General features: G+C 42.9%; 1 protein-coding gene across 1 annotated transcript in view; it reads left to right on the top strand.

Moving 5' to 3' along the window:
• The window catches only part of Pla2r1 (phospholipase A2 receptor 1), a 122641-nt gene that overhangs the window by 36031 nt on the left and 63669 nt on the right, over positions 1–22941 (top strand). Inside the window, exons 5-9 of the mRNA XM_059260527.1 lie at positions 4501–4614; positions 5227–5367; positions 12030–12224; positions 14932–15089; positions 19426–19524. Coding sequence (XP_059116510.1) covers positions 4501–4614; positions 5227–5367; positions 12030–12224; positions 14932–15089; positions 19426–19524 — 707 coding nt within the window. The remainder of the gene's footprint in view (positions 1–4500; positions 4615–5226; positions 5368–12029; positions 12225–14931; positions 15090–19425; positions 19525–22941) is intronic.

Here is a 22941-nt window from a genome sequence, read left to right as displayed (position 1 = left end):
TCTCTAAAGGTTTCTCAGAAACTATTCTTCCCCCATTTTTAAACATTTCTAAAAGATATAGTTTACACCAATGTTAAAAATTAAAGATTTTTCTTCTAAACAAAGTTATCAGATGATTTATGAAGGGTGTTATTTAGATTTAGAAATGGGAGAATTCAAGAAGCTCAAAGTTATTCATAATTTTAGGCTAAAGTATGCACAATATGTTTCTTATCTTGGACAAGATAGTCTTAGAAAAAATACAAATTGTCTCTGTAAGCAGTACTGGCCCTGTCAGTGGCCAATGGCACCTGAAGTTTCCTGACTCCATCAGCAGGACAGGTAAGCCAGACTGGGGATGGAAGGCCTATTTTTTTTCCATGTTTCCCTCCTGTGTGCCAATCATTTTCCATATCTTTCTATCCTGCCTCAAACAGAACTGTGACAATGAGCTGGAACTTGTGTTTCTTCTGTCATCCAACCCTCCTCCTCTTCCTTTTTGATCAAATTCATTCGTGTACCTTTTAAAAGGTTTTTTGGGACCTGACAAGGTAGATCACTAGGTAGAGGTGCTTTGCACAAGCCTGAGGACCTCGGTTCAATCCTCGAATCCCACGATGAGGCAGGAGAGAACCAAGTCCGAGAGTTGCCCTCCACACACTCACCATTGCATGCATGTACCTATGCACACATAGTAATAATCTTTTAATTTTAAAAATTGATTTGGAAACATTAAGAACTATCAAACTAGTTAATTGTATTGAGTTTCTGACACAATTTTTTTTCTCAAATTTTACTTCATCTGTAGTTTTAGAATTTGAAATTCAACCATATAGAAAGAAAGGCAAATGGGGAAAAAAATCCGCCATACTTCTACAATTCAGCCTTAATCATGTCCTGCAAAAGCAGGTGAATACATGTGTTCAGACAGAACAGTCTAAGCTGGTTTCCATTGCTGTGATAAACACCATGACCAAGAGTCACTTGGGAAAACAAGGGTTTATTGGTTTACTTCTTTGTACACTTCCAGGGAATAGTCAACCCTGAGGGAAGTCAGGGCAGGAACTCAAGACAGGAACTGAAGCACAGGCAATGGAGGAATTCTGCTTACCGGTCCTGCTTAGCCTGCTTTCACATGCAGCAGAGGACCATCTGCCCAGGGACAGCACCAGCCACAGTGGGCTGGGCCCTCCCAGTCAATCATTAATCAAGACAGTGCACCACAGACTTGCCTACGGGCCAATCTGACGGCAGAATTTTCTCAATTGAGATTCCCTCTTTCCAGATGACTCTAGCTTGTGTCAAGTTGACAACCACAACAACAACAACAAAAACCCTAGCCAGCAATATCCATAGAAATTGGTGCTATATGAAACACAGGTGCTGCTGTGCAGTGTGTAGATGCAAGAAAGAGAGAGAGACACCTGTTGAATCCTCCCGTGACCACCTACTGGCAAGGTTACTCAAGAAGTGATTGAGGCTCTCTTGATGCTTCCGTTTGCCCTCTACCAAGTGGAAATAATGATAATAGCTTCATGGTGATGTACATTGCATCTTATAATGCAGGGGGAGACTCAGGAAAGTGTCTGACATGTATAACAAGTTGTCTAGGTTCACCAACTGACGCTATTACACAACTTTGTAATCTGCTCATTCAGTTTACCTGCATGTGTTCATGTCTATAAAGGTGGATATATAGTTCTGCATCGTAGGATGTGTGTGAGTGTGTGTGTGTGTGTGTGTGTGTGTCTGTGTGTGTGTGTCTGTGTGTGTCTGTGTGCATTTGTTGTATGTGTGGCTTATGTTTATGAGTGTGCCGATACATGTGTTCCTGCATACCCAGTTGGAGGGCAGGACAAGATGTCAGGTATCTTTCTGTGTTACCCTCTGCCTTATTCACAGATTCACCTAGGCTAGCTGGCCAGTGAGCTTCTGGAGTCTTCCTGTCTTTGCCTGCAAATGTTGAGGTGACAGGCATCCCAGTGACATCCAGCTTTTCAATGTGGGTGCTGGAGATTTGAACTCAGGCTCTCATGCTTGCAGAGTGAGCGCTCTTACCCCTGAGCCATCCTTTTAGCCCTACATATTGTTGCTCCATTTTGTTACACAAAAACAATTTGTTGCATAGAAGTGTAGCTGTGTAGTAACATATTAATCTGCCGTTGGAATAGGCAGATAAAGTTGTTTTGACATTTGTTTGTTGTTGTTGCCTACCAGCCCCCCCCCCCATAGACCTTCCTGCAGTGCCCCAGTTACTTTTTCTGTGTTCATGGAATGAGAGTCACTGGAAGGAAGAAGAAGCAGACTTACAGCTTTACAAAGCCAGAGATGCCTCCCAGAAGGATGATGATAAATGGATGCATGGTGCATGCTCGCCCTTCCCCCTACAGCTCTGCACAAGTGGGGAATTATCATCAAAACTAATTTGAGTGAATCTTATTGGAGTAAAATACCAATTTCCAAAATCATTACTAATGTGTAATGGGTCTTATGCAAAAGCTTGCACACTATTTATGAATTACGGCTGTTATCTGTCTTAACTGCCGTGGTCTCTCATGGGAGAATTTTGTACCTATTCATCAGGCTTGAATAGCAATTTTAAAAAATAAGATCTGTCACTGGATTTTATTTAAACATTTCAAGTCTATAATTAGGCTTTGGGGATTGTTTGGGAAAATAGAAGTCTATTCATAAAGACAGAAATTGTCCTAACCAAAGTATTTTCAGTGATGAGACAAGTCTAACATCTCTTGCTAGTCACTGGTGAATGAAAATTGTGAGATAAAGAATTATCTAGACTGTCACAAGTGACAAGAAACACCCAAAGGAGTTTAGCTCCAAGTTTGTATTTATGTGTTAAGGGTAAATTTAGTTATAAAGGTAAACAGATTAAGTGGGGTTGTGTGGTTGGTTTTTTGGTTGTGTGGTGTGTGTGTGTGTGTGTGTGTGTGTGTGTGAGAGAGAGAGAGAGAGAGAGAGAGAGAGAGAGAGAGAGAGAGAGAGAGAACTTTTAAACATGAATTACAAATTTCATGATGTTTTCATGTGCTCTAGTAAACAAAATCGCACACTTTTGAACATGTGGAATAATTCCAAGAGTAATTAGTATTTGAATTAGGTCATTTAAAATACCACTTATCACTTTGCCTGGGTATGAAATATAGAAATTTCTCCCTGTCTTGTCAGGGAGCCTTCCAACCCACCTCTCGTGTCCTCATGGGAAGGTTAACCAATTTAATCCAACAGTACCATTGAAAGCAGGAAGCAGATGGACATCAGGAAGAGACTGGGCACAGTGCCACCAAAACTTGGATATGTTCGTGTACAATATGCTCTATTTAGTGATAAAGCACCTTCTATTTCTGTAAGTGTCTGGCTTCCTCCGGCTTCCACTGTTGTACTGAAATGTCCAGTCATTGAGGATCAGCAGATTTATATGTGAACACACGGAGTCCTTACCCTGCTCATCACACAACCCGCAGCCCAAGCTGAGGAGCTCGTGAGAATTAAGGGGAATGCAGTTAACAACTGTTGGGAAACCGCAGGAGGGAAGGAAGCCCAGAGAGTCACTCTCTGTATAACCTGCCTATAAGCTCAGGCTAGATCCCTCCATTGAGAGAGAGACAGAGATAGAGAAAAACACACAGAGAGACAGAAACGCAGAGAGACACAGACGGAAACAAAGACAGACAGATGAGACAGAGAGGAAGAGGAGGAGGAAAGGAAGTGAATGCATTGTTCTGAAGCACACGGACAGAAGAATATGGTGCTCTCCTTTACAGAAGAAATGGCAAGCCACAAAATTAGTCATTGTCACTAATAGTCATTGGCGGGGGTTGTTCCCCTAACCCCAATTTTACTGTACAAAGCCGTTCATGTTCATACTTTTAAAAAATGTTCTTCAACTTAGGCACACTAAGAGAAAAACTACAATTACACAATTTCTACAGGCACACTTTTCTGTGCAAGCATGTCAGTCATGTTTATTTACAGTATCCATTGCACAAACGTGGTTGGATTAACTTGTGAGTTGCTTCAGTACCATGGTTAGAAGCAGAGACCACAGAACCACAAAACTCTCTTCTCAAGTGTGCGGAGTCCTGGCCTGGGTCCCCACTGCTGAGACTTCAGCTCACCTAAGTATGTTGTAACTGCTTCCATTTACTCTCTGTTGGTGTCCCTGGACGTCTCCACCATCTAAAACTGTGTGAGCTGGGGGAAATAGAAGAGCCTCCCATGCCGAACAGAGTACCTTCAGACAGACCGGAACTGGGCATTCTTATTGCTGTCAGGGGGTCTTCAGAAGCTTACCGTGTGAGTGCATGTGGCCAAACCCTGCCTTGTCACACTGAAGCCCCAGCATGAGGGTCATAACACCTCTTTTTATCATAGGCTGGCATTATCTATGGCTTTATGACATGAAGAAATAGCAATTCAAGAAAGTAACGGAGCGCTGAGTTTGACTTTCACTGTGTTCTGCCTATTCTCTTTTCTGTTCAAATATCATGATTTTCTTTTCAGAGCAGCTGATCAAGGAAGCAGGGGAAGTGTGGATTGGTTTGAATCAGCTGGATGAACAGGCTGGCTGGCAGTGGTCTGATGGAACAGCGCTCAGCTACCTGAACTGGAGCCCAGGTACCCACAGCATCTTATTTACCTTCAACATGCTGGGCTATATTGCAGACTTAAACATAGCAGTCCTACAAGAAAAGTATCTTACTCTGCAAGTGGTTCAAATAATTTTTTTTCTTAGGTCAGGGTCTTCTATGCTGTCCAAGCAAGCCTGAAGCTCTCAATCCTCCTGCCTCAGTCTCTCAAGTGCTGGGATGTAGGTGTGTGCCACTACACCTGGTAGTTTATAAATATTGTTTTAATCTTACTGATTTCCTCCTATAAAGCAAGCTTTGCAGAAGGCAGAAGCCAGAAAGATAATAAATCTATTTAGCTAAAATTGCAGCAGAATTGGGGGGCAGAGATAGACTTCTGTTTTTAAAACAGTAACAAATTGGAAAATATTCCTCTACTCTAAAACAACAAAAGTAGCTCTTCACCCATCTTTGGGAAATCAGTTCATTGTCATGCCTAGACTTGAACTTGGAAATCACAGATAATCGTAACAAATGTCCTGTAGGAAGCGCTACTTGAGGGCTAACTTTAAGGGCTCTAGGCTTTAAGGCTAACTTAAGGGCAATCTTTAAGGGCTAACTTCTGTGCTGAAACTACATTTCCATGCATATTAATTTTCAGAGATAAATGCTGGGCCGTTTGTTGAGTATCGCTGTGGAACACTGAAATTTGCCTCAACTACCTGGAGGAGCAGAGACTGTGAGTCTCCCTTGCCATACGTGTGCAAACGGTATCTGAACCACACTGCTCACGAAGTACATGGTAAGTGCTCCTTCAGTCTGCTTTGTGTTCACATGCCCGCTCCACGCATTAAAATTTCTCCATTTTTGCTAATAATGGGGACTTAGCAAAATTGGGTTTTTGGTTATATGAATAAAAATGTATAAGTGATCCCCTGCCGTCCTAAAGCACCCTGACTGCAACAAAGGCACTTCCTCAGAACTACGACAAGATAACATGAGCCAAGCAAACATTTCTTCCCTTTCTATTAAAAGAGCTTCACACTTCGCCATTCCACATTAGAAAACCAAAGTATGGTTCCTCTTGTAGTTTTGAGTTTTGTTTGTGGGATTCCTCACACTTAACGACAAAAGAAAAATAACTTAGTAGTACTTTTTTATTATGTTGATTTTCTTTTTTGTTCACTTTTGGACATAACCATACATAATTATGAAGTACAATGAGTTTTGATCCATATATGTGTTGTGCAATGAACAGCGCATCTTTTACTTCAAACATTATCATTTCTTGGTGGCAAGACCATTCAAACTCCTCTCTGTTGGTTGTCTGAACGTTACAATTCACTGTTTAAACTCTGGTCACCTGATATACAACAGAAGCAAGGCAGTTCATCCTGACTCCAGCCTTCGACTATAGTATTTCAGGAAGTTTCTACCACATTTCACATTTCATATTAGTAACACACTTTCCCCACTAAAATATTGAGCAAAATTTGGGTTATAATTAAGACTCAAATAATATCTAGTTATAATCTAGTATAATATAATCTAGTCCAAGTCCATCATTTTCACTATTTTTATTCATCTGCATGTATAAGTGTGTGCATTATGTATGTGGCGATAGTGTCTAGTGTATGTACAAAGTGTATGCACATGGTGTATATGCACATATGTATGGGTGTGCATACCCATGTGAACAGCCTGAGGCCAGAGGAGAACATCAGCACCATTTATTGAAAAGACTTTTTCTTCATTCCCTGTTCTTATGACTTTCTTGTTTTGTTTTGTTTTGTTTTGTTTTGTTTTGTTTTGTTGAGACAGAGTTTCTCTGTGTAACAGCCATGGCTGTCCTGGAACTTGCTTTTTGTAGACCAGGCTGGCCTTGAACTCACAGAGATCTACTTGCCTCTGCCTCCTTAGTGCTGGGATTAAAGATGTACACCACCACTAGGCTGTTCTTATGACTTTTGTTGAAGATTATTTTTTAGGTGGACCTTTCTGTCTAGTCATTTAGCTTTGTTCTGCCAGCCCACTCCCAACACAGAGACTTAATTTAATCATAAATGCTCAGTCTATAGCTTAGGCTTGTTACTAACTAGTTCTTACAACTTAAATTAACCCATATTTCTTATCTATGTTCTGCCATGTGGCAGTACCTTTTTTCAGCATGGCATATTTATTTCCTGCTTCCTCTGTATCTGACTGGTGACCCCTGTGACTTTGCCCTTCTTCTTCCCAGTGTCCTCTCCTTCCTAACCTCTTCCTGCCTAGCTATTGACCAGTCAGCCTTTTAGTAAACCAATCAGAAGGTGCCTTGGCAAAGACACAGCTTCACAGTGTACAAAATTCTATGACATCATTGCTGTAATGCATAGCCTCACTTCAGTTCGCTATACTGTTCCACTAGTCAATATGTCTGTCTTTATGCCAATCCCATAATCTTTTGAATGCTAGAGTTTTGTAGCATGTTCCAAAGTCAAATAGTCTAACACTTTCTGTTTTTTCTCTTTGCCAATAGTTCTAGATAAAATTGAGTCTCTCCCTTTTTAGTTATGTGAAGAACACCATTGGTAGTTTGCCAGGAAATGTACTGATTATTCAAGCCACTTTGGATAGTGTAAACATTTTAATACTAGTGATTCTTCCAATCCATGCACAATGAATGTCTTCCCATTTTTTGTATTCTCTTTATTTTTTTAATTAATGTTTTATAAACTTCATTGCAGAGATTTTTCAACTCTGACTAAATTTTTTTCTTATTCTATTTTTCATAGTTATTATAAATAGGCTTTAGTTCTATATCAGATAATTCACTGTTAGCATATAGCAACAGTCCTGAATTTGATGTGTTGTACCCTGCAACTTGAATTCATTATTTCTAATAGTTTTTTGTGGGGTTGAGGAGGGTCTCTGTATAAGATGATGGTATCTACACACAGTGACAGTTTGAACCTCCTTTCCAGTTAAATGCTCTTTATTTCCTTCATTTGCCAGATTGCTCTGGTGAGGACTTCAGGACAAAAGTAGTTAGAGTGGGTGCCTTGTGAGGATCTCAAGGAGAAAGCTTTCAGCTTTTCTGTGTTCAGTTTACACTATGAAGCATTTTTTTAAAACAGCAATAAAGGGTTGCTGGGTTCAACTCAACACTAAGCACCACATACACCAGAAAGTAGAAACAGGAGGGTCAGAAGCTTAAGATCATCCTTAGCAGAAGTTCCAGGCCAGCCCAGACTACAGGAGGCCCTGTTTTCAACAACAACAACAATAATAATAATCTGTCAAAATACTCCTAAATGTAGGATGAAGGGAGGAAATGCAGAGGAGGTATAAAAAATACTGCTCAAAATAAAAAAACTTTCAAAATCATTTGATGAATATATGAAGGGATAAAAGTATGGAGGAAATTTAAAAGGGACAATACCAAAATCACAGAGATAAAGAAGGAGGCACTGGGGTGACTTCTTTCTGAGTCCCCAGAAATTGGCTACTGCCAATTTCAAGCATGGAGGGGTTGGTCGGCTGAATGTGAAGACTCTTGTCCTGTTGTTTTTGTTGCTGCTGAGTCTAGATTGAACAAGTGCTCATGTCTGCCAGTTGTCTTCATAACAGGGGTTTTCCTTCTCTGGAATACCAGTTGTCTCTGCTGGCCACGCTTATCTTTGCATTCTATGATGTGGGTAAATCATCCTGAGACTCCTGATGATCCCTCCTGGGGTGGCTAATGTTTCACCAGAGGGTTGTCCTCAGGTGCAAGAAGCAACCACAGCACTAAGATAAGTACAGGCAGAGAATCCATCTTCATACTCAAGACTTTCTGAGTATTTTCTGTTTGTTTTCTACCCTATGACAAAATACCATGACCAAGGTGTGGCAGAATGGCTGAGAGCTCTTGATCCCACAAGTAGGAAGAAAAGAGGGCACACTGAGAATAATGGGAGGCTTTGAAACCTCAGAGCCCACCTCCAGTGAAACACCTCCTCCAACAAAGCCACACCTCCCAATCCTTCCCAAACAGTTCCACCAACTGGGGACCAAGCATTCAAACATATAAGCCCATAGGGGTCATTCTCATTCAAACCACCACAGTGTTACTGATCTTGCTGGCAGGATGGTGTGGTAGGCAACACACACACACACACACACACACACACACACACACACACACACCTTTAGAACTTCAGAATTCTCTAATTCTACTTGAGTGAATAACAGATAGGTGGTTTCAGAGCTCAGAGCTATCAACCTCAAGGCTTATTCTCAGTTGATGAGCTGTTTGGTTGTTTTGGGGTTTTTTGTTTGTTTTTGGTTTTGTTTTGTTTTGTTTGTTTGTTTGTTTGTTTTGCCTTTTCTCCCCTGACTTTCTCCTTCACTGGCTTTCACAGAGGTATTCTTTAGTCCACCATCTTACCCAAAAGTTAATGTCTTCCTTTCCATCTCTGGTTTTACTTGAGTCTTTCTGGTTTTAACTAGTCTTTAGTTTTTTCTAACTGAGGGTTCGTCTATCGTGTTTGAAGAACTCTCGCACATTGCTTCAGTGACCTTTTGTATTTTTTCATCTACATTTTATTCATTTTGACTCTAATCTTTATTATTTCTTTCTCTCTGCTAATTTGGAGTTTGGTTTGTTCTTGTTTTTCTGGCCCCTTGAGGTGCAGCAAGGGACTGGGTGCAGCACTGAACTGTTTGGCTCTTTTCTGCCATTTACATGTAAGGCATGATTGCTATGTACTTCCCCGTTAACACTCCTTTGGCTTTAGCCCACAAATTTTGGCATGTTGTGTCTCTATTTGCACCCACTTCAAAAGGATTTTTAAAATTTCTTCTCGACGTATTGGCTGCTCCAAAGTAAATCATTTAACTTCCATGTGCCAGCGTAGCTTCCTCTTTCTTGTTTATGACTCCTATAGTTTTATTGCATTGTGCTGAAAAAATAGTTGATGTGATCTCGGTGTTTGTCGGTTTGTTGAGACTTGTCTTGTGGCCAGCCACATTATCTGTCCTGGAGGAGAATTTGTGCTGATGAGGGGAAATGTGACTTAGGCAGCTGGTGGAATGCTCTGTAGATGTCTGTAGGCCATTTGGCCAGGGGTGCAATTAGACTCTGCAGTTGCTTGGTTGGTTTTACCATGTGGACAGTCTGTGCGTCACTAGATGTCAGGTACAACTTCCTGATCCCTGCTGCAGTGGCATCTCTCTCTCCCTTTAGGCCCAGTAATATTTGCTTCGTGTATTTTTTTTTTCAAGCTTAATGAGCTTCTTTAAAGCAGCTGTTTTAGCTGAGCAGTGGTGGCACACGCCTTTAATCCCACACAAGGGAGACGGAGGCAGGCGAATCTCTGTGAGTTCGAGTCCAGCCTGGTCTATAAAGAGAGTTCCAGGACATCCAGAAATGTCACACAGAGAAACCCTGTCTCAAGAAATCAAACAATAACCACAACAACCAAAAAAGCAGCCGCTGTTTTAAATTCTATGGGGGCTCTTCCAGACTAGTTACTAGCTGGTCCGCTTCTAGAACTTTCTTTGAGTGGTAGATGCAGGCATGGTTTTCTGAAAACTCCCAATACTTACTGTCATGCTGTAGCATCTGGCCGTCAATGGATTGGCTGTTTATTTTACTTTTCCCTAATCTGACTTTGTTGTGTCCTTCTTCCTAGAAATGCTAACCTGGACGCTTGCTTCTCACATCCAGTATGTCAGCACCAGATAATGCCCAAGTCCAGTTTGCTAAGAGCTTGGTATTGATACATTGTCACAATTACAGTATTAGAGGGCAATCCAAACCAGGTTTTCCCCAACTACAGTTAGTATGTTGTTCAAAAAAAACCTAGAAGAGCATCTAGAGAGAGAAGTCTGTCCCCACAAGCCTTCCCGGGGAGGCAGCATAGACCCAGATGCATCATTCACTTACTAATCCACTGTCAGACATGGAAGGACTCTGCCCTGTTCTGGGCAGAGTCATCAGGAATGGCCTATGTCATATCTATGGCCACCAGGCTGGGCTCCAATTTAAAGGCCTGTGCTAGCATTCACCCCCTGCTTCGCCCACAGTTAATAGCTTTGGGGCAGGAGTTGCAGGGCTCTGGCTAGCACTGAGTTTCATCATAGGAGGCCTGGTGCTGGGTCTCCCATCTAAGACTACACTTAATTCTGTCTTCCTTCCCTAAGTCAGAGGGGTCTCTGTGCTGTGCCTCCTGGGGGTGGAGGAGGGATGAAAGGGAAGACATGGGGACTGTCCTTCCTGCTCTCTTCATTGTCTTATCATTTTGTTAGACTGAAAGGGGCCACAGTAACATCCTGTCTGCTATTCTTAGCTCTTCTGAAGGAAGTTCGGTGAGAACCGAGGGAGACGGTTTCTTCTTTACTGTTGGAGAGGGGAGACTGAACCCACAGTCGGCACGTTAGACAAGCACTCCTCCAGCCCTTAACAGCATCTCACCCAGCCTCTCGGGGTTCAACCTCTCAGATCCTACCACCATCTCCATCTCAGAAACTCCTCTTTTAGCCTTTGTCTTACACTGGGAGTGAAGTTGAGAATAATCTGTTTGTTTGTTTTATTTTGTTTAGGTTAATAACCATTGAATATCTAAATGTTCTAGCATTCTCTGACTATGATTCTAATTGATGTCAGAGGCCTAAAAGCAATTTTGAAAGAATGAATTGTTTCTCAAAAAAGTAATGAAATCGTATCTAACTAAACTAGGGCCTAAAGGAGACTCTTGCTACCAATTAATAAAATATCCCCGAAATGCAATCCCCAACCAGGGACAAGCTCTCCCAAAAAAATGAGAGCTGAAACCTGACCTGCACATCACCACCTTCTCAAGTGTCTAAAGCTTCGTGGCAATTGACCCTGGAAAACCTAATCCAGGGTTCACGTCCATCCAGTGTGACACCACAGATAATGTAGTGACCTCGGGGGACAATAGTGAAGCTTCGTCATCCTTGTTCTAAAGGAAGTAAACAGAGTTTGAGGCTCTTTTAACTCAAGGATAAGTGTCTGCCCTACCTACCTACCTTTCCAATATAAAATCCTTAGAATACCATTTAAATTATGGTCCATAACAGTACTTTCACAATATCAAAACATTTTTAAGTAGGCTGACCAATTACATTACATTCTCTCTCTCTTTCTCTCTCTCTCTCTCTCTCTCTCTCTCTCTCTCTCTCTCTCTCTCTCTCTCGTGTGTGTGTGTGTGTGTGTGTGTGTGTGTGTGTGTGTATGTTTGCCTGTATGTATGTAAGTGTACCATGTGTGTGACCAATGCTTGTATAACCCAGAAAAGGGCTCCAGATCCTCTAGAACTGGAGTTACAGATGACTTTAAGTCACCACGTGAATGCTAGGAATTAATTTTGTGTTTTACTTATACTAAAAGTAATCAAACTGGTGGCAATTTGTATAAAGGATGTCAAATAATATTGGAAGTAATTGTGCTAATGATGTTCTTTGTGTTGATTTATAAAGAAAAAGATTCTTGGAAATACCATGCCACTCACTGTGATCCTGGCTGGAGTCCCTTCAATCGTAAATGCTACAAACTTCAGAAAGAAGAAAAGACCTGGCATGAGGCTCTGTATTCTTGCCAGTCTAATGACAGCATGTTGATGGATGTGACTTCATTAGCAGAGGTGGAGTTTCTTATAAACCTCCTTGGGGATGGTAAGCACCCAAGACCTTTGATTTAAGACCTATGAAATAGCATGTTACTACTTTTTAATTAGAGTTCAAAAGAAATCAATTAAACTATTTAAAAGTGATTGTTTGTAATATATATTTATGGTGTATATATAATATATGTGAATAGATATGGAATATATATATTCAGAATTTCTAAAAAAAAATCTAGAAACACAACTCACTGGATTTTTATGTCATATATTCAGAAGCTATGCAACATATTCACATTTGCCCAATAGATTAAATATATATTTTTTTTTAAATCTTAAGCGGTAACAACTGACCAGGGGTGGGGGGCCAATCCCAATTGGTGCAAATACAACCCATACACCTAAGGCTCTGGAAAACTTATGGAAGACAGAACAGAAAGACCATGAGAACCAGAGGACCAGGATGCCTGCTGTGAGACAGAATCTTCTAGACATACTAGAGAAGTGGCACCCATGAAATCTTAACCATGCAGTTGACGAAACAAGACCTGCATAATGACAGCACCATTGATATGCCGACACAGATAAGGGACATCTCACAGGACCCCACCCCTAGACAAAGAGCTATAGCCAATTCATGGCTACATAGAGAGAAGAGTCAGTTTTCTCCAGGGACGAGCCACCTGATAGGTTATTCAATCCCAAGAGGTCGTCACTAAACACACATACACACGAGCAACACTAACTAGACTCAATAGATTATGTACACATATATGTAACAAAATAATTAAAGAAGGGATCATGAATTTGAGAGGGAGTACAATGGGTCACAGAATGGAGAGGGAGAAGGAGGGGTAGAAATGAGGTAAACACATTACATTCTCAAAAAAATAAAAATTTAAATTAAAAAAAATCTAAAGGAGTAGAAGTCATAAAAGCCATTCCTTGGCAGATGGTGGTGGCTCACACCTCTAATCCCAGCACAGGTAGAGGCAGGTGAAGTTCTGTGAGTTCGAGGCCAGCCTGGTCTACAGAGTGAGTTTCAGGACAGCCAGGGGTACACAGAGAGAAACCCTGTCTCAAAAAAATAAGTTGTAGAATATTATTTTAAGATGTATTACATCTGTTGATGCTGTGGAACATTTGTTTAATGATGCAAAGATGTGTTGTATTCTTTTATGTTGTATTTGTTTAACTCTGTGAAGCTGTGTTACTTTACCTGTCTAAAACATCTGATTGGCCTAATAAAGAGCTGAACAGCCAAGATCAAGGCAGGAGAAAGGATAGGTGGGGCTGGCAGGCAGAGAGAATATATAGAAGGAGAAATCTGAGAAGAGGAAGAAAGAGCGAGAGAGAAGGAGAAGTGGACACAAGGGGCCAGCCAGCCACAGAGTAAGAGTGAAAGTAAGATATACAGAAGTAAAAGAAAGGTAAAAGCCCAGAGGCAAAAGGTAGACAGGATAATTTAAATTAAGAAAAGCTGGCAAGAAACAAGCCAAGCTAAGGCTGGACATTTTTAATTAAGAATAAGCCTCCATGTGTAACTTATTCGGGAGCTGGGTGACAGGGGGCCCCTAAAAGAGCAAAAACAACCATCAACAACAAAAAGGAAGGAAGGAAGGAAGGAAGGAAGGAAGGAAGGAAGGAAGGAAGGAAAGAAGGAAGGAAGGAAGGAAAGAAGGAAGGAAGGAAGGAAAGAAGGAAGGAAGGAAGAGAGGAAGGAAGGAAGGAGGGAGGGAGGGAAGGAAGGAGGGAGGGAGGGAGGGAAGGAAGAAAGAAAAGTCATTCCTTAGAATTTCTAAGCAAACCTAAACCTATAAATCAGCTTCATGGCCACTGGATAGCCACAGTGTGCTACTCTGTCATAAAGGGAATTTCTTCGGTAAATGATTTAAATAACTTCATTTGGCTTGGTGGTTTTCAGGCTATGTGTCATGCTCAGAGGTTCCCAGCTCCTGGGCCTCCCATCTTCAGTTGACATACATCAACCATGAAGTCTTCCTGAAAATCCTGGAAATGATTGAGTTCAGTTTCCGGTGTTTAAAAACAAAAAAAAAAAACTCAAAAACATCCCTGGGTTCTAGGCAGTGACCTTTGCAACGTTAGGTTTTAGTTTGCAGACACAAATACTTCTATGTCCTTTTCCCTAATCCTTTGCATTTGGGATTAAAAGGATCCTGCAGCGTCCCCTGTATCAACAAGGACACTTGAAAGTCTCTCTACTACCTAGCGTTTCTCACTGCATCCCGGCTGTGAGGCTTCCTTTGTTTTCCCAGCAACCCCACTGTTCTGTGTTAGCGCCTGGGAGAGCTTCTGCTTGTTTTATTGTGTGGGGCCGAGGGGGAGCGAGAGCAGAAAAACATTCAACTTAAACTACGGTTAAAAGAGTTCTATTGTTGGTGGTGTTTTAATGTTTCCCTTTCAAAATCCAATTAACCTCTTAATTTTTCTTTTCCTTAGGCAGAAGCAAAACTAGACATTTCAGGTCGCTTTGAACATAGTGGAGACTTGCCCTGGCCAGTGCTTGTTTTGGGTTTAGCTCACACTCTGCCTTCCTTGGAAGGCCTATACTGACTAAACCTGGATATTGGGGGGAAAGAGGTCTAGACAGGTATTTCATAGTGAGATTCAAACAAGATTTATCACATAAAGAAATAAATAGAATCACACATGAGAAGGTATAGCTTACTGATAACCCGCATGTGCCATAAAAATATGCAAATAGTATCTTATAAATAATTTGCATTTATTTCTTACAGAAAATGCATCAGAAACATGGATTGGTTTGAGCAGCAATAAAATTCCAGTTTCCTTTAGCTGGTCCAGTGGTTCCTCTGTCATCCTCACTAACTGGCACCCTCTTGAGCCTCAGATTTTTCCAAAGAGAAGCCAACTGTGTGTCGCAGCAGAGCAATCTGTAAGTTGATTCATTTGATTAGTTTTGTGGCACTGATACTGAGAACCACATAAGCCAGAGTCTTATGTCATGGGAGAGAGCAAGAGAGGTGGTCCCTGTTCCTCATGGGGCTTCCTTACACATGGGAAGGGCTATAATCGTTACTCTGAGGAAAGAGGGGCCGAGCTGGGGTTAGAGCAGGTGTTCAGACAGGACAGGGGTGGGAAGCCTCTTTCAACAGATGATGTTTAAGCTAGACCTTCAAAAACAGAAACAAAAACCCTTACACAACCGAGGAAACCCGTTCCGAGAGAAACGCAAAGGTAGACAAAGGCTTGCCTTCTTCAGTAGGCAAGCACATGACCGGTAGTAAGGAGGAGATGAATGGGACAAAGGGAGTATGAAAACACTGGCTTACAAACCAAGGTGGAGGAGCCATTGGTGTGGGACACAGTGGGAAAATCTGTCCTGAAAAATAATCACGAGCCGGGCGGTGGTGGCGCACGCCTTTAATCCCAGCACTTGGGAGGCAGAGCCAGGCGGATCTCTGTGAGTTCGAGGCCAGCCTGGTCTCCAAAGCGAGTTCCAGGAAAGGCGCAAAGCTACACAGAGAAACCCTGTCTCGAAAAACCAAAAAAAAAAAAAAAAAGAAAGAAAAATAATCACGGTCAGAACATACAGAATGGATTGGAGAGGACAAAATAGACAGAGAGAAATTAGTGTCTGTTCTGTGGGGGCCTAGGGTGGAGGCCATGCAGAGAGGAAGAGAGAAGAGGAGAGGGGAGGGGAGGGGATGGAAGAGGAGGGGAGAGGGGAGAGGAGGGGAGGGGAGAGGAGGGGAGGGGAGGGGAGGGGAGGGGAGGGGAGGGGAGGGGAGGGGAGGGAAGGGGAGGGGAGGGGAGGGAAAAAAAAAGAGGTCATGGTGTTTCAAATAACAAGATTCATGGTTAACTAAATTAGATGGGGAGGGTCAGAAGCAAGTTTTTTTACTTGAACAAATACCATTTGGCAGACGGTGGGCCGACCATCCTGGTGCAGAGATGAGGAAGATAAAGGCTGGAGGGCACTGGAGGGCACCGGAGGGCACTGGAGGGCACTGGAGGGCACTGGAGGGCACTGGAGAGCGACAGTTTCAAAGCCGCATTAGCTGATTAACACGAAACGGTTGTGCAGGACGTGAAACCTCCGTGAAGACTAAGGATCGAGGGCAAATCTCACCCTCACGGGGATGGAATGGAGCCTTAGCACTCTGCATAGTCTTGTGTGCCCATCCCCCACTTCTCTGAGACATCAGATTATGCAGATTAATTTAAGTCCAAACCATCTGAATAGTTGATTAAACATTTTGCACAAACATCCTCTCTCTGCTCACGTAGCTGTTGGGAGCACTGGCTGGGTTTAAGGAGGCTGGAGGACTTGATAGGTGTCCCCATTCTTTCCAGCCACATGATGCTGTGTCAAGATCCCCCAAGGAACAGCTCATTAAATGCTACTTAAGCAGCTTGACAAAGTAATTGTGTCAACCAAACACGAAAGAATTTCAAAGCACTTACTTTTGTGACACGCTTCACTTTTGTATCTTTTGAGACTTGCAGAAACATGTGCATTCATAATTACACACGCTACCAATGTGTGTCTGAGTGGCATTTGAGGAGGAAGCAGCGGTGGTCTCTTTAGCTGTCTGTCATGGATCCAGCTCTGTGGAAACCCAGCACAGTTACAGGAGCTGATGGTTTCTTGAGTCACTGGTTTTGTATATAATTAAGATGACCTCCATTTCCTATTGCCTGGTATGACCATTTCATTTACCATATTTATAGAACGAAAGCTAACATTTGGATAGGGATTGTTTTAATTAGTGTACCTTCATTGTACACGGTAATGGGGTTATAATGACATTTTTGTTCAAGCATATCACACACTTTGGCCATATTCAGCCCTCTTTACCCTTCAATCTCCCTCCTCCTGTCACTGGTCCTCTCCCTCTTCCCCAACAGCCCCTATCTCATGAATGAGCGCATACCTGAGTGTGTGTGTGTGTGTGTGTGTGTGTGTGTGTGTGTGTGTGTGTGTAAAGCCTAGGTCCCACATATGAGAGAAACATAGCATAGTTGTCATTGTGTCTGGCTTATTTTAATTATGCTTTCTAATTCCTGAATAGAGGGTTATTTTAAGAAAACAAAGACAGATACTGATATTTGTGCTGGCTGGTTTTTATATCAACTTGACACAAACTAGAGTCATCCGAGAGGAAGGAAACCCAACTGAGAAGATGCCTCCATAAGATCAGGTTGTGGGCAAGCCTGGAGGGCATTTTCTTAATTAATGATTGATGGAAGAGGGCCAAGCCCATTGTGGGTGGGGCCACCCCTGGGCCGTGGTCCTGGGTTCTATAAGAAAGCAGGCTGAGCAAGCCACCATGAGCAAGCCAGTAAACACCTCCATGGCCTCTGCATCGCGTCTCCTGCCTCCAAGAGTTAGTTCCTGTTCTGACTTCCTTTGATGATGAACAGTGATGTGAAAGTGTGAGCAAAATAAACTCTTTCCTCCTCAAGTTGCTCTTGGTCATGGTGTTTCGTCATAGCAGTAGTAACCGTAATTAAGACAATATTGTTGCATGGATCAGAACAGTGCTGTTCTGAGAGATTTTGTAGTGCCCCTTTTTTGTAGCTTATTAACTCTTTAAACAACAAGTATATGGAACATTGAAATTAACATTTACTCCCATCAAGTAGATCACAGTACAAACATAATAATTATTACATGAATAAATAATTGTTATCATTAATTTTACTTAAATATTGCTAACACCTAAATTTGAAGGTGAGAGCTATTCATTCACTCATCCTCCCAACAGCTACAAAGCACCTGTAGTATGCCTAACACTGTCCTATAGCATGATAATTTTCTGGAACATTCCATGGGGGAGACACACAGTGCTGCTCTTACTGGTGAAAATGTCAGTGTGGTATTTCCCTGAAGGCCATTGAAGGACTCCATATTCCCCTAAAATCCTGAGTATCAGAATACCACCTGAAGTTTGAACTGAGCAGTTTTCATCTAAGGATCTGTTTTGTGTTAAGAGTTAAAAGTAATCTGGGAAAACAATATTCAGTCTGTCAGCTATTTTATCATTAGCAGTAAAAGATCTCAGAGTGACCTTAGGCCGGTGGTTCTCATCCTTCCTAAGGCTGCAACCCTTTAATACAGTTCCTCATGCTGTGGTGACCCCTAACCATAAAATTATTTTCATTGCTACTTCAAAACTGTAATTTTGCTACTGTTATGAATCATAATGTAAATATCTGAAATGCAGGAAATCTGATGTGGGTAGGAGGGTCATTCAACCACCAGAGGCTGAGAACCACTGCTTAGGCAAAAGTAAGAGAAAACCTAAAGGTGTCTGTATATGAAGAGGATGCTGGGGCTGGGGCTGGGGAGATGCTTCGGTGGATTGAAAGTACCCTCAACAAGCGTGAGGACCTGAGTTTGGATCTCTAAGGCACGTGTGAAACCTGGGCATGGTGACATCCATGTCTGTAACCCCAGCAGTGGGGAGGAGGGAGGACACAGGCAGATCCCTGGAGCAAGTTGGCAAGCCGGCCTAAGCAGTGGGTCAGCTCCAGGCTCAAGGAGAGACCCTGTCTCAAAAAATAAAGTGGAGAGCAGTTGAGAATGACGTTCGATGTCAACTTCTGGTTTACACACACACACACACACACACACACACACACACACACACACACACACGTGCGCATGCTCACCCCCCCACACACACACATACATATCTGCATATACATGAGCGCACACACATCAAACAAAGGAAAAAAGAAGGAAGAAAGGGAAGGGGAGAAGGAGAGAGAGAGGGGCAGGAAGGAAGGAAAGAAAGCTGGGTCTGAGCCTGTCTGTACTTCTAGCCCTAGTGCTTGGGAATCTGTAGCAGAAAGATTGCTGGACTGAAGCAAATGGAGGGTGTATAGTGAGTTCTAGGCCAGCCTGGAACTGCACAGTGAGACCCACTCTCAAAAAAATAAAAATATTTGATTAATTAAAGAGAAAGCGGAGTGAGGAAGGACATTGGAGTGGAACATGAATTTTGATCCTGAGGGTGACTGGTGGTAGCTTCTGGGTATTTCCAGAAGCAACCAAATTCCTCCTCGCTCGGGTCCACCCAGCTCTGGACTGCATTCCCACAGTCACAAGCAGAGAGCGGCCACTAGGCTTCTGTGTGACCAGGCAGGGTTCTGGACTGCCACCACCCTCCCACCCCCACCCCCGGGAACATTTGCTGTTCACAGCTGGGCTCATCAACATCCTCAGAGTCCACTCGCTCATCCTGTGTTACTTTTCCCTTTAGGAAGGACGCTGGAAAGTGAAAGCCTGCAAAGAAACACTCTTCTACATTTGCCAAAGAGCAGGACAGGTCCTTGCTGATGAGGAATCAGAGTGTCACGAAGTAAGTATGACCAACACTGCAACAGGGTACCGGGACTTCAGAACTAGAAGGATGTGCCCACTGTGGATCAAAGGGGATCCCTCTGAGTGGGAATTTCCCCCTGACTAGTCAGATGTCAGCTGGGACACAGAAAGCCTTCTAGCCCTCAGAAGGATGTCTTACTGTGCTCTTTGACCCCAAACGACTTAAAAAAAAAAAAAAAAGATACAAATGTAAGTGATCATTCGGGCATGGTGGCACATGCCTTTAATCCCAGCACTCCAGAGACAGAGGCAGGCAGATCTCTGCAAGTTCGAGGCCAATCTGGTCTACAAAGTGAGTTCCAGGACAGCTAGGACTGTTACACAGAGAAACTCTGTCTTGAAAAATGACACACACAAAAAAGTATAAACGATCCCATTATCGTTTCTATAAAAAGCATGGTGGTCACTTGACCCCATCTCACATGTGGTCCTCACAGTTAGTTCTCGAGTGGGATGCCAGGGAGCATGGGCGCATTTTTCCTTCTTTGGAGACAGGGATCAAGTGTCTGCTGCCAGGACTCAGCCTCCCTTTCACCCTTTCAGCCTTAAATATTGTCATGAATGCATCAATGAGGGAAGTGTACGCATGACATATTTGTTACTTGGGGAAAAGACGGTAAAGCTGTGTTTAGTGTAAACGACAAGGTATTTTTACATGCTTTAAATAAACGCTATTACTTTGGCTTTAAATCTAAAAGGCAGAATATCGTGCTTCAAGTTTCTTTAATGCATTTAATATTTTGCAGTAAAGTTTTGTGAAATCCGTCGGTGTTAGCATCTGTTCCTCTGTCTCTCTTTGCCCACCTGCTTCTCGCTCTCACTCTCTCTCTCTCTGGCTGGCTGTATTCTAGAATGATACAGGCATTGTTTTATGAAATTCTACTAATTTCCTCCCCTCATCCACCCATTGATAGTCCAACTGAGGAGTGATCCATTTCCGCAGAAGCTCTGCTTTCCTCGTTAATCAATGTGTATACACATGAGCGACCCTGCCCGCTCCAGCCACAGCGGACACGCCACTAGATATTCCATCCAAGGATTGCAGTTCCTGAATCAGTCCTAGCTGCCCACTGACCTAAAATCTACCTTTCTGCGGCTTTCAAGTCAAGCCAGCAGGTTTGTGAGAGCATAGCACAAACAACTGGTGTGCCCTTTGCACGCCTCTTTTCTGCTTCCTCTTCCAGCCGGGATCACCAGGACTTAAAGGTTTCATGTTCAGAGATGATTCTCAAGGTTTACGGCAAACTTCCCATTCATTTTATTTTGTGTCAGTCTATAAAAATGGTTCCCCGATGCTCTTTTCTTTTAGCTCATCACCGCTGCCTTACCTTCATCACAACGGCTGCACTTGAAAGCAAAGCGCTAGCACAGGGCTACAAAGGCCGTAGCCTGGGGGAATTCTTTTCCCCGAGACAATGGCTCTGTTACAGCTAAGGCAGCTGTAACTAAATCTCTATCATCCTAATAAAACTTGAGATTCAAAGGCTAGGGTGAAAACCTACCAGCTCAGAGAGAGCAGCAAATGGAACTTCCCCTCTTCTCTGGCGTCCAGGAAGCCTCTCTGCTTCCACACTACCCCAACTAAAAAACCCACTCTAGGCTCCTCCCTGCTACTTCCTATCAACTACTTCCTAACCCAGCCTCTCTGAGCCCAGGTTAATTTTATTTAATTAATGCACATGCACTACATCTTTACGCAGTTAAACAAATGCAGCATAAACAAATGTAACACATCTTTGCCTAGGTAAACAAGTGTTCCACAACAGTTGCTTCAGTAAAACTCTCTAAATAACCGTACACGTGTAGTTCACTCATAGCATGCGTGCTGAAGCCAGGCATGAACTATAATCCCAATACTCAAGAGGCTGGGGAAGATCACGAATTTGAGACTAGCCTGAACTCCACAGCGAGCTCCGGGCTAGCCTGTGCTATATAGTGAGACCTTGTCTAAAAATAAATAAATAAGTAACCTCAAAGAGAAAAGAGTGGTTTTTATTTCCCACTGAGTCATTTTGGGGTGTTGGACAGTGTGAGCAATGCTTGCATCTGTTATGCCCAGATTGAGGGGACCCCTCAAAGACCACCCTGGAGACTGAATCCATACGCAAAAGAGCCTTTATTCAAGCTCGAGCTTGGACTCTGCATCTGTCTGGCACAGCAGTGAGAGCAGAGAGCCCCAGCCCAGTCAGGGTAGGGTTTTTATCATAGCAGAGGTTGAGGTGAGGTTATTTCCAGGGTTCAGTACCCTAATTGGTTGACACTTGTCTAGGGGTGTCTGGGCCAAAGAGAATAGGTGTGTGCTGGGCTGAGGGACATCTGGCGATCTTATCTATAATGGTTGGAATGTTAGGTATTTTCCCCTGGGATGCTGATTGGCCTGTTCCGGGGTGGTGCTAGTTTATGGCTTTTTCTGGAACTGGGTGTTCCCTTAGAGTAAACCGAAACTCGGGCCTACTCTCTAGCTGGTTTCTATCGAGCCTGTCATGGCAGCAGTGTAGCCAAGCTGCCCTGGGCCCCACACAATGTAAAAGCCACTAAGAAATAAGAAATACTTTGTCAGAAAGGTCAAATGTCAGTCGCTCTTCCCCCGTCCTTCCGAGAGCGGCGCAGTGATACTTGAGGGGGCTCAGTCTAGAGCTTTTACACTGAGGCCCCAGGACAGTGTGAAGTGGGAGAGCAGACCAGACCAGAGGTGGATGCAGGAGCTCTGTGATTGGCTCATTCCCTGGGGTGTTTTTGAACTGAATTAGCCAATTTCTACAGTGTTCTGAAATTAACTACAGAACTAAGACCTTGTCCAAGAAATATCCTAGAAATCATCTTGTGTCTGACCAAAAGCTGGTTATTCCTGGAATGGCAGGAAATGATGAGCATTTTAAACTGGTGAATAAGTAAAAATGGACAGATGGAGGCATGTGACTTAGTGATATTAGAAGCAGAAATGAAGTCAGGTGAACTAGAATAAGTGGGCAGCCACTATACCTTACAACTTTAAGGGACAGACCCACCCTACCTTGTTCCCACGGCTAAGCCACAGACCTACAAATTGTCATCTTTGTCTGAGTGGCCAAACTTACATTCTTACATCCTCCAAAGGCCAACCACCTAATTCAGGGAAAAATCTTAACCACATATGAGTCTCCATATTAGGGAGCCATTTTCTACTTAGAAACATGATCCAAACAAGACCCTCCTAGGGGCTTCAGATGTAGCTCAGTTGCAAGCATGCAAAGAGCCTGGGTTCCATCCTCGGCACAGGGCCAGAGGTGGGGTAGGGGAGCTTTAGCTGAACTCAATGGCTCTCTAAGTCCTAACACCCAGGAAGTTAAGGCAGAAGGATCACAAGTTTGAGGCTAACCTGGGCAACTTAAAAGGGGGTTCCAGGCTAGGCAAG

This window comes from Peromyscus eremicus, chromosome 4 (assembly GCF_949786415.1).
Source record: "Peromyscus eremicus chromosome 4, PerEre_H2_v1, whole genome shotgun sequence".
Classification (NCBI taxonomy): domain Eukaryota; kingdom Metazoa; phylum Chordata; class Mammalia; order Rodentia; family Cricetidae; genus Peromyscus; species Peromyscus eremicus.
This window is presented reverse-complemented; position numbering and strand designations above follow the sequence as displayed.